The sequence below is a fragment of the Pleurodeles waltl genome, chromosome 7 (genome assembly GCF_031143425.1).
Source record: "Pleurodeles waltl isolate 20211129_DDA chromosome 7, aPleWal1.hap1.20221129, whole genome shotgun sequence".
NCBI lineage: Eukaryota > Metazoa > Chordata > Amphibia > Caudata > Salamandridae > Pleurodeles > Pleurodeles waltl.
The window spans coordinates 931,273,187-931,288,223 of record NC_090446.1 but is presented as its reverse complement, the minus strand read 5'-3'; the positions used below and the strand labels follow the sequence as shown (position 1 = coordinate 931,288,223).

Here is a 15,037-nt window from a genome sequence, read left to right as displayed (position 1 = left end):
CCATTGTATCAGGTATAGGTGGCCCCACTGAAAGACTCTCAGAGTATGTTGATATTTTTTTACAGCCATTTGTAATGAATTTGCCATCCTATATCAAAGACACAAAACATATTTTGAGCACACTGTCTGACATCAATTGGGAGTTAGGGATGACCCTGGTAACATTAGATGTAACTTCCCTTTATACCAGCATCAACCATAAGATGGGAAAGGAAGCGTTATGTCATTTCCTTTACAAAAGACCAGCTAACCTCTATGGTCACACCAATATGCTACTTAGTATGGTGGACCTAATTCTAAACAATAATGTCTTTCTATTCAAAAACGACTGGTTTCGTCAGAAACAAGGGGTAGCAATGGGATCTAAGTTCTCTCCAGCCTACGCCAATCTCTTTATGGGATTATTTGAACAAAACATGATTTGGAGTGAAAATGGCAGTACGTGGATTTCGGACATACTTTTTTGGGGTAGATACATAGACGACTGTCTTATGATCTGGACAGGAGACCTACATAAACTTAATGATTTTATTAGCTATCTAAATACCAATGAGTACAATATCCAATTTACCTCAGAACACAGCGATACCAACATTGCCTTCTTAGATGTAGAACTATTCATTCATGAAAATAAAATAGAGAGTCGACTATACAGGAAGAGTACTGCATGTAACTCTATTCTACATGCACAAAGCGCACACCCGACACACCAAATCAACTCGATACCATATGGAGAGATGGTACGGGCAAGAAGAAATTGCAGTTTAGAGGGAGATTTTGCCTTATGTATGACATGAGTGCCAGATTCAGGGCACGTGACTATCCCCCGAAGGTGATTGAAAGAGCTCGTGACAGGGTTATGCGTTTGAAAAGAACAGACACACTGAATCACAAATTTAGACCTAGGGCTAATGCCATCCGCTGTGTAACCAACTATTCAAAAACGGCCACCCTATTACAAAAATGCATGAATAGACATTGGCATCTTTTAACTGCGGATCTTAACCTGAAGAAGGTGATTTCAGAGAAACCGGTTCTAACTTTCAGAAGGGGCAAATCTTTAAAAAGCAGTCTGTGCCCCAGCTATCGCACAATACAGACTCAGGACAATTGGCTGAATAGCCGTAGCAAAGGATTTTTCAAGTGTGGTCATTGTGGCATGTGCTGATGGGCCAAATCAGGCCTCACCACGTTCACGGGCCCGTTTGGATCTAAATTTAACATCAACCATAACATCACATGTGATACCAGTTATGTCATTTATATGATCACTTGCAAATGTGGACTTTACTATGTGGGCAGTACCATCCGGCCACTCAAGGTTAGGGCGAGCGAACACTTTAGGGCCCTTAGACAGGATGATGAAAGATACCCTATAGTGAACCATATGAAACATTGTTCGAAACAAAATAAGATCTATGGCTTTGAGTTTTTTGGATTTGATCTCATCAGCAAGGATCCTAGGGGAGGTAACAGAGAGTTAGCACTCAGGAAAAAAGAATGCTACTGGATTCTTAAACTCAGAGCGGTTGAGGAGGGCCTTAACACCAATTTTGAGATGGAATATTATTTAGGGGAATGATATGATATGGACATTGCAATTTCAACATTTTGTCATCTATCCTTTATGTCTGGCATTACGTATCGAATTTTATGTTTTATGCATCTGATTAACATCTGTTCTGTATACTTTAGAATCTTATAGTAGATCAATTGGAGTTTTCGCCGATATGTTTAGTCCCAATGATGTTTAAACATATACAGTGTATTTTTTTCCATCATCCGGTTTCTCTGTATTCTGCATCTACTCTATATTTCTAACCAGGTCGTCACACTTATTGTATTATCTTTATGACAATCCTTTGCGCTTAGGTCTTATATGCTGTCAGGTCTTCATATTGTTGTGTCATACTTGGTGCATTTCACCTCTCTTTTATTTTAAATCTATATACATCATTTACTATCAACATGTTTTTTTTTTTTTTTTAGCTTTCTGCCCTAACGTCGCAAGCAGTTTTTTTGAGATTGCCCCGTACCAACATTATGATTACAGAATGAGTTTCCACGATGCTTAGTGCATTCAATTTCACTATTTTTTCAACCAATATACGGACTTTACTACAGAGTCTTTTACTTAAATATTTTGCTCTACGGAGTTATGAGTAATGAGTCTTTCTCCAACTGCATCTGCTGCGTGATTGAAGCTCTCTTATCATTTACCGACACCGTGCCCACTTATTTCTTACTCTTCCACCACTCCAAGATGGCGTCCGTAGAATATTTTGTAGTCCTTTCTTTATTTTGGGGGACTAACGCTTGTTAGAGACATCTTAAATGGAGCACGTACGAGTGTATGGGCGGATTATTTGCTTCCCGGGAACTACGAAACGCCGTGCGATTACCTGAACACGGCTTTCCCCCCTTTTTCACTATTCTTCGTCATAATAGGTAAGCTTTCACATCTGTTTCTTTCTTAGGGGATAGGCCTCGATTGGCTTAATTAAAATTTCTTACACTTAAGGTTTCTTTGAAACGCGGCTTGCTCAGTGGACTTGTAGTGCTCGTGCACTCACTGACGGGCATTTCTGGTATTCGTTTTCTCTTATTTCAGGATAATTTTGGCGATATAGGTGTCTCAACCACCTGCCATTTCTGTATCCCAATTACCACAAGGTCAGTCACAGGTCTTATGGCCTTTTTCTTATTGCTTTTCATTTTACGGCACCACCGATATGTCCTCAGGATCTTACTCACTATTCTCATGGGGTTATTTGTTACAATTTTCAGATACCTGTTATTTCTTGAGAATACTTTTTGATAGATGGCCTTACTGTAGCTCAGGTATGTCTCTGTTTCTTTTTGACGTTAGCGTTATACCCCAATGACCTTAGTTTTATGTCTGCGTACCGGTTCATGGATGTTTTGATCTATAGTATGGTTTCACCTTCTTTTAATCTAGGATGGAGGACATGCACCAACTAGGACACAATAACCTTTAGAGTATACCAGTCTTTGTAATTACTTATGCTATTGCTTATGTTTGTCTCGACATATTGCTCTCTCACAATAAGTGACCTCCTGTTTTTCTGTTACACGCGTGTATAATTTTCTGTTGATATCACTTGTACAGGAAATGGGGTTAACTCATTTCCACGTGTTTTACATACGTCACGCACTGCATTTTTTCTTACACTTAAATGTCACGGTGGGGATGATCTGTTTTTTGTCATTCATCGCATTTAATAATGCAGGAGTACTATACTAAGTATCTTAGATTTTTTTTTTTTGTGTATTCCAGCCCTGATGAAGTCTTTGAGATCTATCTCTCACAAGACGAAACACGTGTTGGCGTTTGTTGCTACATGACTACGTATCGGCTGTCGTAGTCACAGATATATCAACATTAAGGATTGTTTCCTATCACTGTGTTATAACTTATTTTGTGAGATTAAATTGAAGATCCTGTTTTCATGATTTCCATTTGTACAAAAATTCTTTACCATTACAATATGGACTGTAATTCATGAGTGCCCTGACTTTCGACTTATCTGTGTCCTGCTGGGTGAACCTGTTGCGCTAGGGGTCTGCTTGTGCCCCTGGTGGAGTGCAACATGACGGACCACATGTGACCTGAGAGAGAATGCATTTCGGCCAGTGGGCCACAAGTATCAGCCAGTGCAACCACTAAAGAACTTCCAATTTACTACACTGGCAGCATGGGCAAGCATGAGGGCAAACAATCTAAGCTGGTGGCTTACTTCCTTTGGATCACTGCAATTGACTTGAACTGGCCTGCAGTCCTACTCCAGGGCTGGGTGTCTGCGAGGCCCTAGGTTTTCCAAACAATGGGCACTCCCCATTTCCAGAGTTGTGATGCAGCTGTCAGTGTGTGGGGCTGCTGCATGAGAGTTTGTTGTTATGGGGTAGTTACCAGGTGGGAGGGGTATGCCAATACTCTCTAGCAGCTTTGGGCTGCTGGAGAGGGAGAGGGGGTAGAAATGGGTCAGTTGTCCAGAACATTAGGTAGTCTGGTTCGCATGGCTTTGTGCAGCCTGTAAGAGGCACCATAAGTTACTTGGTCCAACTGATTGTGATCCCTGAAATGAAAGAGAAGCAAAAGAATGTGCACATAAAGGGCACTGCATTGGTTACCGGGTCTTTGATAAAGTGTGATATACAGTGATATCAGGATTGTCCTATCCATGAATGCGCAACCTCTCTGCATGGTGCTGGTGAGACCTTTCAACCAACGGTTCCATTGCCAGCGCAAACAGGATGGGGAGGAGGAGGATAGCAGGCCCCATTGCCGCATCCCCTTGCCAACTGTAATGGGACTAACAGGGTCCCGTTCTGCCTTAACCTGGCCATAGGCCAAGTGTGTCACAGTCGTATTCAACGTATAAATTGCTCATTATGGCCAAACTGTTTCAACACACAGAAAATATAGGACCACTCTAGCAAGTCGAACACTTTGGTCACGTCTAAAATAAAACGCTGCTGCCAATTTGTCAGGCTCTATGTAGTGTAACACCACAAATTGTGTGCACAGGTTGTGTGGCGTAGAACTGGTCGTTATAAATCCAGCCTGATCAGAATGGACCATTGTCGGCAGAAGGGGCAGTAGTCTGGCCACCAGTATTTTGTAATCTGTATTAATAACTGAGGGGGCCAGTGTGCATCCAGGTTTGTGCAGGGTTTGCCCAGCTTGGGATGCGTGATAATCAATGTTTCTTGAAGGGTTGGAGGTAGTATTGCTTTGTTCATATGCCTCTAGTGATGAAATGGGGCCATGGGGAATATTACCTACACCATCAGACTCAACCAAGCCAGAGATATATATGGGCACCAATGCATCTCTACCTTCTGCATCGAGCATCGAAGAAGGCCAAGAAGCGGCCATGGGGCCGAGCACCGAATAGCCCAGGTGGGCGGGAAAGCCGGCCTGGCTACAGTCAATACAATAATGACGCACTTGGGTGTGGGCGGAGGCGGATCAGAGGCATAACAAGCACGGAACCTGTGTGTGTAAGTAGGAAAGGTGATATGCGATCTGTACCTTTCCTGGTAATTTACTGGCACATTAAAAAAGCAAAAAAAGTTTAAGAAAAAAAGACAGAGGTAAAATGTCAGGCTCTGTCTTCCAAAGGAGCTCGGTGTTTGTCTTTTCTTTCACTGACTTCAAAGTGAGAGGAGACAATCTTGCTGGATACTGGGAGCATGAAAGGAAAGGTTTTTTTCTAGCACAAAACAAAATGTAAATGTCTATAAATTATTTGTGCAAATAGTTCACAATATATCAGAATCAGGAATGTTCAAATAAAGCACATCTTTTTATAAATAAAGTGTGGTGGAACAATTATTTTAACACAATCAAAACAAATCAATACACTAGGTGTCATGGATAATCAAAGTACGGCCTGAGGGCCGCACGATGCCCCTGTGATCTTTACATGCAGTCCCCTGGGCAAAAGGAGCACTGGGCAGTTATTTACTTGACTCAGAATTGACAATAAAAAAAATATTAAAAAGACGGGCAATTATTTATTTCAAGCTTAATTGGTGTTAAAGATAGGAAGTAACTAGGGAATCCTAGGCTTAACTTTAGGAACACCTTCATTTAATTTTTAAAGACATCTTGCAGCAAAAGTGTAAAAATAGGATAGTCTCTTCTAAACTCACCAATTGTATATAGTTAACATGCAGAACCTTCTCACCTTAGTACAATTTATTATATGAGTGCATTGAGAAGTATTTATTTCAAACTGATAGTTTTCAAACATGAATTTAGAAACATTCATTCTTCCCCCCTAACTTGACAACACCACCAATAGTAAATTAAAGAGGGAAGTCAGTTGTTATGTGCACTTTTTGGGTGGCCTGGTTTCCTATTATACATAAACAACATTAAAGTTTAATAAATCAAATACAAGAGCAGGTTTTGTACAGCACACACGCCATTAAATCTTGCATTTTGAGGTCCTTTTATGTGTGATGGTGAGGAAAAAGGAGGGAAAGTGAAATTAAGCAATTGCCTAGGATCACACAATTTGGAAAAGTGAGGAAGCTGAGAATGATCCCAGGTTTTCTGGTTTTGCATTCTTCAGTTCAGCCACTAGAAGTATATCCTTTGTTTTGCCTACATCTACCTTACCGCCAACCATTCTAACCCTCTCGCCCGACCGCCACCCCCATCAATGCGGTCCTCCAACACATCACAGACCAAACTTTTTGGCTCCTGGAAAAATGTTTGAAAATACCCATGCACTAGGTGATGCTGTTTCCACACACTCTTGTTTGTGCACTGCATAGTTTTAGCAATAAATCTGTATGTGCAAATGTAATGGTCATTTCAATTGAGAACATGTTGTCTGTAATATAGGGCGGTACCACACCATGCAAACTCCACTCTACGCTACTCCACTCCATGCCATGTCATTCTACTCTACTTTAGGCTACTCTATGCCACTCCACGACTCTCCACTCTACGCAGTTTCCTCTAGGCCACTCCAAGCCACTTTACTCCACTCCCCCACCTTTCACTCTCTACCCCTCCACTCTACAATACTACCGCTATGCCACTCCACTCTACGACAATTCACCCCACTCTCCTCTGCCTCACTAACCTTTAGCCATTCTGAACAGAAGCCAGGCTGGTGTACAACATGGCTAAAACACAATGGCAAAGTCAATACCTCTTGCGTAGGCAAGACCTATTGGCTTTGCCAAAGCTTGTTAGATATAGACTGGGACAGATTTAGCTGTCTTGCCAGACTATTATTTTTCAAAACATCATACATACTACATGTACAGCCTTTGATCAGAGGGCTTCATCAACTGGTCTGTAAACTTGTTATTCACATTATGCTGCAACCCACTTGCAGCATATTGAATGGGACAATGCTTCAGCCAACCTAACCAATAGGCTCCCTTCATTTTGAGTCACTGTAAAACGCCTGTGCACATTGTTCACATCCAACTGAAAATAGTTCCTTTCTCTTCTATGACAAAGTTTGTTCAAAGTTGTTTTAATTTATTTTTTATATAAACTTTAAAATATTGGCTATCTGTTTTGTCTGAACTCGGGTGCCTATTTAGATGGAGATTTATTTTCTGTCACCTTTTTAACTTTGCTGTAATGTAGTGTTTAGGTGAGACTAACATTGCAGCCAACTGCAATTTGACAGCTTAGTTTGATAGTGAGTTTTTTGTGTCTCATTAACAAATAATAAAAAATACATGGTACAACTGAAAGACTTAGGAAAAAAATATCAATAATAAAGCCACCACCTCAACTAACGTTTTTTTTCATTCAGTCTTTTTCATTCATCTATCCATCCCACCCTCATACACGCCCTGGAGTCTCGAATGGGATTCACTAGCAATATCCTTCACGGTTAGCCTTCTACATTTCCAACTGACACCAATTGCTTCACACATGGGCAACCCAGGTCTCAAAGGATTCCTATCACCTATGAAGTTTGGAGGGCTTAATACGGTCTCCTGCCATCTTCAACCTCAACATAAAGTCGCATAGTGCTCTACTTACAGAGAAGAGTATCAACATTCATTAATATGCTGAAGATACAAAACTATACTTGAAAGTCTCCTCTGCATCAGATATCCAACGTTTCAAACAAGGCCTGCACATCATTCGGTGTTGGATGTCCAGGGCCTATCTGAAGCTCACTCCAACCAAGACAGAATCCCTGTTATTTGTCAAGAATAACAAACAATAAACAGTTCAAACTTTGCTCACTGACATGAACCTAGTTGGCTTCAAACCGCCACATGCAAGCATGACAGCCGGTAAGCAGCTCTCTTCTAAAGAAAGTGGAAACAATTCCTTCCAGAAACAACTTCAGAACTGCTCAAGCCCTTCTATTCTATTCTTGCATGTGGATGGTGGTAACAACCTGCTCAAAGGCCTGCCGTTGACTACACTGGCACCCCTTAAGGGTATCATCCACAACCTGAAGGAATATTATCATAATACCCCTCCATCCTAATGGAACTCCACTGATTCCTCGTGCAGGCTTGCACTCTCTTCGAAACCAGCTGCATGATTTACAAAGTCATAACAACCAGCAGCCCCGTTCTTACAACCCCTTTTCTTGCAAATAAGCTGCCTTCTCTGGTGGTTCTTTGAACAACCAAAACCAGGACACCATCAGACTGCAGGCTAAGGAGTGTAAAAAAGGAAAAACTAGCGAACAAGTCTTTCTCTTCTATGCATCCAGGATCAGCAAAGCCTTTGTCATGTCTGTCAAGTTCCCGCCAGCAATGCGCCAATTTCGAAAAAGTAGAAGTCTTTCCTTCTTTAAAGAGCAGTACTCCACAATGCATTAACTGACAAAAAACCAGCTACCGCTCCTGTCACTAATTGACTATATTCTTGTCTTCGATTCTGTACAACTCTCTGTTGCCTTCTTGATAGGTATGCGGTATAGAAATAACATATATATACATTTTAAAATGTGTATTACAAGCATATGGCAGCAACGTTTAGGTGGCTGAATGGCTTTTTTCCATTTTATTTTGTGGCACAAGCTTGCAATTAAAATAACGAACTAGCTCACCAGCATAGGCCAGACATATTGGCTTGGCCAATGCTTGTTAATTTAGGTGTAGTGCGAGTTGCATTGCAAGGGTTTCCCCCAAACGAGTGAAGAAAAATAAATAAATGTGTAGGTGCACATCTGCAGACTATTACACCTTGGGCAAATGTTGCATGCTTTGAACACATTTAAGACTTTCTTATGTAAATCAGGTCCACAATGCATTAAACAACGATTTTACCAAAAACTCATGAACTAGTAGAGAAATTGAAAAACAAGGATTACAGACGTGTCGCAAAAGAAATATTCACAAATACAGTATGTGCGGTACCTGTCCGCTCCAAGTCTCTCCGGAGGGCTTCATAATCATGCCAATCTTTTTTCCGTGGTATGTTCCTATCAAAGAATACATTTTTTCTCTGCCGCACTTGGAAATCCTGTAATAAAGTAATACAGACCAATTGCTGTTTTATCTCAAACAATCCACTGTCATTTGCACAAAAACTAATCCAATGGGGATTAGGCTGAATGCTGCAAGACCGACACACACACCTATCTCCCACACCTGCCCCTACAGAGTACTGTTGTATCAATGCACGGAAACGCCGTATCCAGTAACTATAGTTTATTTAAGTAGTAGATACACGCCAACACCTCCAAGACCTCTGTCTGCCACCCCGGTCATCTCCAACTGCCTCCCTTCCAACCCTTCACATTCTATTCCAACCCAACATTCTTTTAATTCATAACATTCTACATAACTCTACATTCCTACAAGTAAAACACATTACATAACACATCTTCCCCCCTTAGAAGAATAATCCAAAAAAAGAAAATATATATATATATATATATATATATATATATATATATAAAGATGAACAACAAAATTACAAATAAGAAACATCTATTCTACGATATTGTCCTTTAAATGCAATGGTTTCTTAATATTTCTACCCAGTTTGCTTCTATAAGTTTCATTCTTTTCATGGTGATCCAAAAAGTTGTCAGAAACTTCCACTTCCTGTGTAGGATCATCATCCACTTCCCGTGTAGGATTGTCATTCTTAACAAAGGTATCTTCTGACGCAGAATCTGCTCCCATAATGTTTGCCGCTCCAGAAGGGAAGTCATTATAAACAGTTTCTAACCACGAATAATTATTTATAGCTTCAGTCGAAGAATTCTCATTCACGTCAGAAAAATCTTTTACTAACTTTGCACAACGACTCATATGCCATACCCGCCCATCACTTAATTTAGCAGAATTTTTGTATACTTCAAGAACAGTTTTAGGTTGCGAAAACCTTGTATCACCTTTTTTAACTTTACCTGGTAGTTTGACACGAACAACATCCCCTTTTTCCAATCTAATATCCTTAGCACCTTTCTTACAATCAACATAGGTTTTATAAAGATCTTGTGCCTTAAGAATATTTGCCTTAATTTCAGTAGGTGACCATTCCTTCAATCTAGAATTACGTAACCAACCCTGGTTATCTTTCATAAATGGAATTCTTCCTCTCATAACTGTAAAAGGAGTGTGGCCTGTTACAGTCGGGGTGGTTCTGTACATCCAAATCATTTTCTTAACACTGGTTTTCCAATCAATATTCTTATACTTAGCTAATTGCAAAGAATCTTTAATAACTCGATTAAACCTCTCGACTTCTCCATTCCCACTCGGGTGGTAAACAGAAACCAACTTGTGTTCAATGCCATTTCTCTCTAAAAATTCCTTAATCTCCTTACTCTTAAATTGAACACCATTATCAGTTATGATTTTCCTAGGTAATCCTTCTCTTTGAAAAAGTTCATCCAAAAATATGAGAACGTTCCTCGAACTTGCACTCGAAACAATTTTAATCTCTGGCCACTTTGAGAAGTAATCTACCACTACTATAATGTACCATTGTACATTTTCCTCAATAATGGGTCCCATTATATCCAAGCCTACAACTTCCCAAGCCATCTCAGGGCAAAGTACAGGATGTAACATTGGTTTTAGGGTTACCAGAGATTTGTCAGCATTCATGCATAGATCACAACTCCTAACAATCCTCTCAATATTAGCATCCATACCAGGCCACCAATAGTTCTCTTTAATTTTCTTCTTAGTCTTGACTATACCTAAATGTCCCTCATGATTTATTTTAATAATGGAGTCCCTTAATTTCTCAGGTGGAACAATTTGTTACCCCTCCAAACCTTACCATGGTCTGCTGATAATTCATCACGCAACTCAAAAAAATTCTGAGCTCAGCTGAAATCTTTTTTTTTTCCAGCCAACCTTCATGAATATATTTCTTTAACGTGGTTAACATAGAGTCATTTGAGTTTGTTTCATCCCAAACCTCTGAACTAATGGCCGTCCAATCATAATTTCCCGACCAAGCAACCATGAGCTCTTCGTCATCATTCACCACTTCTTGGAGAGGTAGAGGCAATCTGCTTAAACAATCCGCCACCTTATTCTTAACTCCTGGGACATATACTAATCTGTACTTGAAGTCCAACAATCTTATGGACATCCTAGCTAACCTTGCAGTGGCCTTTATCAATCCCTCAGTAGTTAAAACTTTGATTAGGGGTTTATGGTCACACCTAATTTCAATGTCAAAACCCCAAAGAAAATTCCTGAAATGCTCTAGACCCCAAACAACAGCAAGGGTCTCTCTCTCAATAACAGAATACCTTTCCTCTGTTGGAGAAAGTGCTCTTGAAGCAAATGCTATAGTGACCTCTGCACCATTAACATCTTTCTGGCTTAACACAGCACCAATACCCCTATTAGATGCATCCGTGGTGAGAATTGAAGCAAGATCAGGATCAAATCCTGCCAACGCCTTACCCTCACAAATCTCTTGTTTAATACATTCAAAGTCTTGCTGTAAAGCACTTGTCCATGCAAATTTACACCTTTCCTTCAACAATTGCCTTAAATTAAAAGTTTTCTCTGAAAAGTTTCTAACAAACCTCGCATAAAATTCTGCTAAACCCAGAAAAGATCTTAATTCGTCCTTATTATTAGGAGCTGGGGCACCTCTAATGACAGACAACAACTCCTTTTTGGGTCTAATCCCACTCATAGTGATTTCATGACCCAAATAGTTCAAATGTTGAACTCCAAATGTACACTTTGAAAATTCAGCTGTTAGACCTTTCTCTCTTAGGATACCTAAAACGCAGTTAACTCTCTCATCATGTTGCATCCTGTTCTTTCCCATGATTAAAATGTCATCTTGGAATACAATCACACCTTCTACATCCTTGAATAGTTTATGCATTAATTTTTGAAAAACTGCTGCAGCTGAGGCCAATCCAAAAGGCATGCGAACATAACGGAAACAACCCTGTGGAGTCATGAACGCAGTCAAATTTTTACTATCCTCATGTAATCTGACCTGATGGTAAGCGGACGAAAAATCAATGGAGGTGAACCACTCCATGTTCTTTGTCACGGCAATCATTTCAGATATCCTTGGCAAAGGAAATCGCTCCACCACAATGTTGTCATTTAAGTACCTCAAGTCGATGCACAAACGAATCTTCCCATTGGCCTTACGTACTGCCACCAATGGGGAAATCCATTCAGAGGCATCCACTTCCTCAATTATACCTCTTTGTAAGAGAGACTCCAATTCCTTATTTACTTCATCTCTTATCACCCAAGGAATATTCCGAGATTTGTGAACCCTTGGTACCGCATTGACCTTCAAAACGATTCTATGCGTGAAGTCTTTAAGTGCACCAATTTTTCCAGAAAAGAGTTCTGGAAATTTGTCCCTCAAAGTGATGCTATAATCTCTGTTGTCATTCACTATCTTAACTTGTTCCACACCATTCGGATCTAACACAATGTTCAAAGCTCTTTGATCTAACCAACCTAATACCGATGGGCCCTCTTTAGCAACATATAATTTACCTACAGCCTTCCTCCCCTTGAACTCAAAAACTACCTCTCTAAATCCGATCATAGGGATTGATTCACCAGTGAAACTCTCTGGAGACACATCAGATGTAATTAATGTAGGTCCAAGAACCCTTTCGAATTTATTCTTCCATAGTCTCTTGTTAATAATTGTGTACGGGGAACCAGAATCAGCCACTATTAATACATGCACTCCCCTCAAAATAATCTCACAAACTGGTTTGTTTCTTGATTGCACACATAGGTGTGAAACACCAGAATTTTCAGTGTGGTTTACTTCCTCCTGATCTTCTACAACCGGGTGATCAGACTCACTGTTTATTCCTAGGACACACTCATGAGACTTAAAGTCTATGCTAGAATCGGAATTGCATTCTGAATCAGACATACTGACAACAGCTGCAACCTTCCTACCTTTCCTGCATACCTTGGCAAAATGGCCCTTAATACCGCACTTAGCACATATCTGGTCACGTGCAGGGCATTTCCTGTAAAATGCTAGATGTTCCTTACTACCACATCGAAAACACTTCCTCTCATTGGACTTTATTTCAGGTTGTTTCCTTAGTGTTTCTTGACTATTCTTTTTAAATTTAACCTCGTTAACTATTTCATTTTGTACCTCTTTTTTCTCAAGAGAAATAGCCCTTGCACATTTATTTGAAATTTCGGCTTTTTTGACTAGGGTCACAACTTCCTCCAAAGGTGACTCGCCATGCACCCACAACCTCTCTTGGATATGTGAATTGTTTACATGCATAATTACCTGATCTCTGATCAGCTCATTTTGTAACCCACCAAACCTACAGGTAAGTGCTAGTTTTTTTTAACTCAGAAACATAATCTTCAATAGATTGTTTTCTCTTGTCTTCGACTAAAGAAATTATATCTGTCAATAGCAATGCAAACAGAGGTCGAATAATATCTATCTAAGTCTTCTAAGGCATGAGCGAAAACATCAGAGTCTCCATCTTGTTGAACTTTCTTTTCCAGTGAATTGTACACTTTAAGGCCCATGGGACCCAAGCAATGTAATAACATTTTCTTCTTTTTAACTGGAGATAAGTCTTCGTCATCAATGGTGTCTAAATAATTCAAAAAATATTCCTTCCACTCCAGCCATTTAACATGTTGATCACCTGTAGAGTTGAGAAAAGGCTGTGGAGGAGTGAGGGTAAAAGTTTGAGCAGCACTCATTTTACCCTGAGTAGTACACCTAAGATGGCCGCCGAAAGAACAAAAAAAACAAAAACACCACCAGGAATGCTAGTCTTTCACCAGGAGTAGAACTTGACCTTTGAACTCTAGATAGAGAGTGCAGAGTGAAAGATTGAAGTGTTGAAGTCAGACAGCCACGAGCTGAGAGTCTCTGTATAACGTACGGCGTAAAATCAGGTAAATAAATATATCGAGTTAATGCAGTATGTATCCAGGGAATGGCAACAGTGACGTGAGTATGGTTGATACCTTGCGCCCCTTCCAATTCCGTGTGCACGAGTATTACGTCGATGGAGCGAACTGCGCGCGGCGCCTTGCGCTCTTATAATCCGTGGGCGCGAGGGTTATATCAATGGGTGCGTGCGGCAGTCGCTGCCTCGCGCCCTTCTCAGAATCCGTGGGCACGAGTGACACCGTTCATGCCTCGCGCCTCTCACGGCCCACAGAAAAAAAAAAACAAGTAAACTCTTCGGAAAAAACTATAAATTCAGCGCTAAGGCGGGCTCGCGAGTGACACCAAAAAAAAAACGAATTCAAATCTGGAAATAGGAAGCGGGAGGTGTTGGCATTACTCACTTCATGTAGCTGAAGTAAGGAGTCGAATCATCGTGAATCCTTTGCTGCGGGAGTCCTTTGCTGATAAAATACAGCTCTCGTCGCCAAAATTCTTGTTGTATCAATGCACGGAAACGCCGTATCCAGTAACTATAGTTTATTTAAGTAGTAGATACACGCCAACACCTCCAAGACCTCTGTCTGCCACCCCGGTCATCTCCAACGGCCTCCCTTCCAACCCTTCACATTCTATTCCAACCCAACATTCTTTTAATTCATAACATTCTACATAACTCTACATTCCTACAAGTAAAACACATTACATAACAAGTACTCTTAAGAAATAACTTATAACAGTTCACATTCACACAATTAGGCTGCCATGTCTAAGATTCCACTATAATCCCCCAAAGCACCACTATAAGGCAAAACACTCGCCCAGCAAACAATAGCACGCACGCACAAACAGTCCAGGGGCGGTTGTCTGACCCAGTGTCCCAGGGGGACAGTGCAGAGGGCAAGCTCAAAATCGCACATAGCGGTGAGCCTAAGGCCTAAAATGCAAGGGGTCAGTCATTTGTGTATGCTGCTCCTTTACAAAAAGCATGCAACATGACCTAATATTCTAGTTTTAAATCTGGTCTACAATGATGGAATTATATTGGGCCTGGCTAGTTGGCCATAAAGATTAGGTCGGCAGAAAAGTAATGCTCGTTTCTTGAATGAGTGAAAGGAGAGATGAGTTAAGTATCGCACAATCCTAGATAGCTAAATGAGC

The 15,037-nt window shown here is 40.5% G+C and overlaps 1 protein-coding gene across 1 annotated transcript in view; it reads right to left on the bottom strand.

Annotated features, from left to right (window-relative positions):
- GALNT10 (polypeptide N-acetylgalactosaminyltransferase 10) overlaps nt 1–15,037 on the bottom strand; it is a 395,118-nt gene that overhangs the window by 269,200 nt on the left and 110,881 nt on the right. The window contains exon 2 of the mRNA XM_069199610.1: nt 8,887–8,992. Coding sequence (XP_069055711.1) covers nt 8,887–8,992 — 106 coding nt within the window. The remainder of the gene's footprint in view (nt 1–8,886; nt 8,993–15,037) is intronic.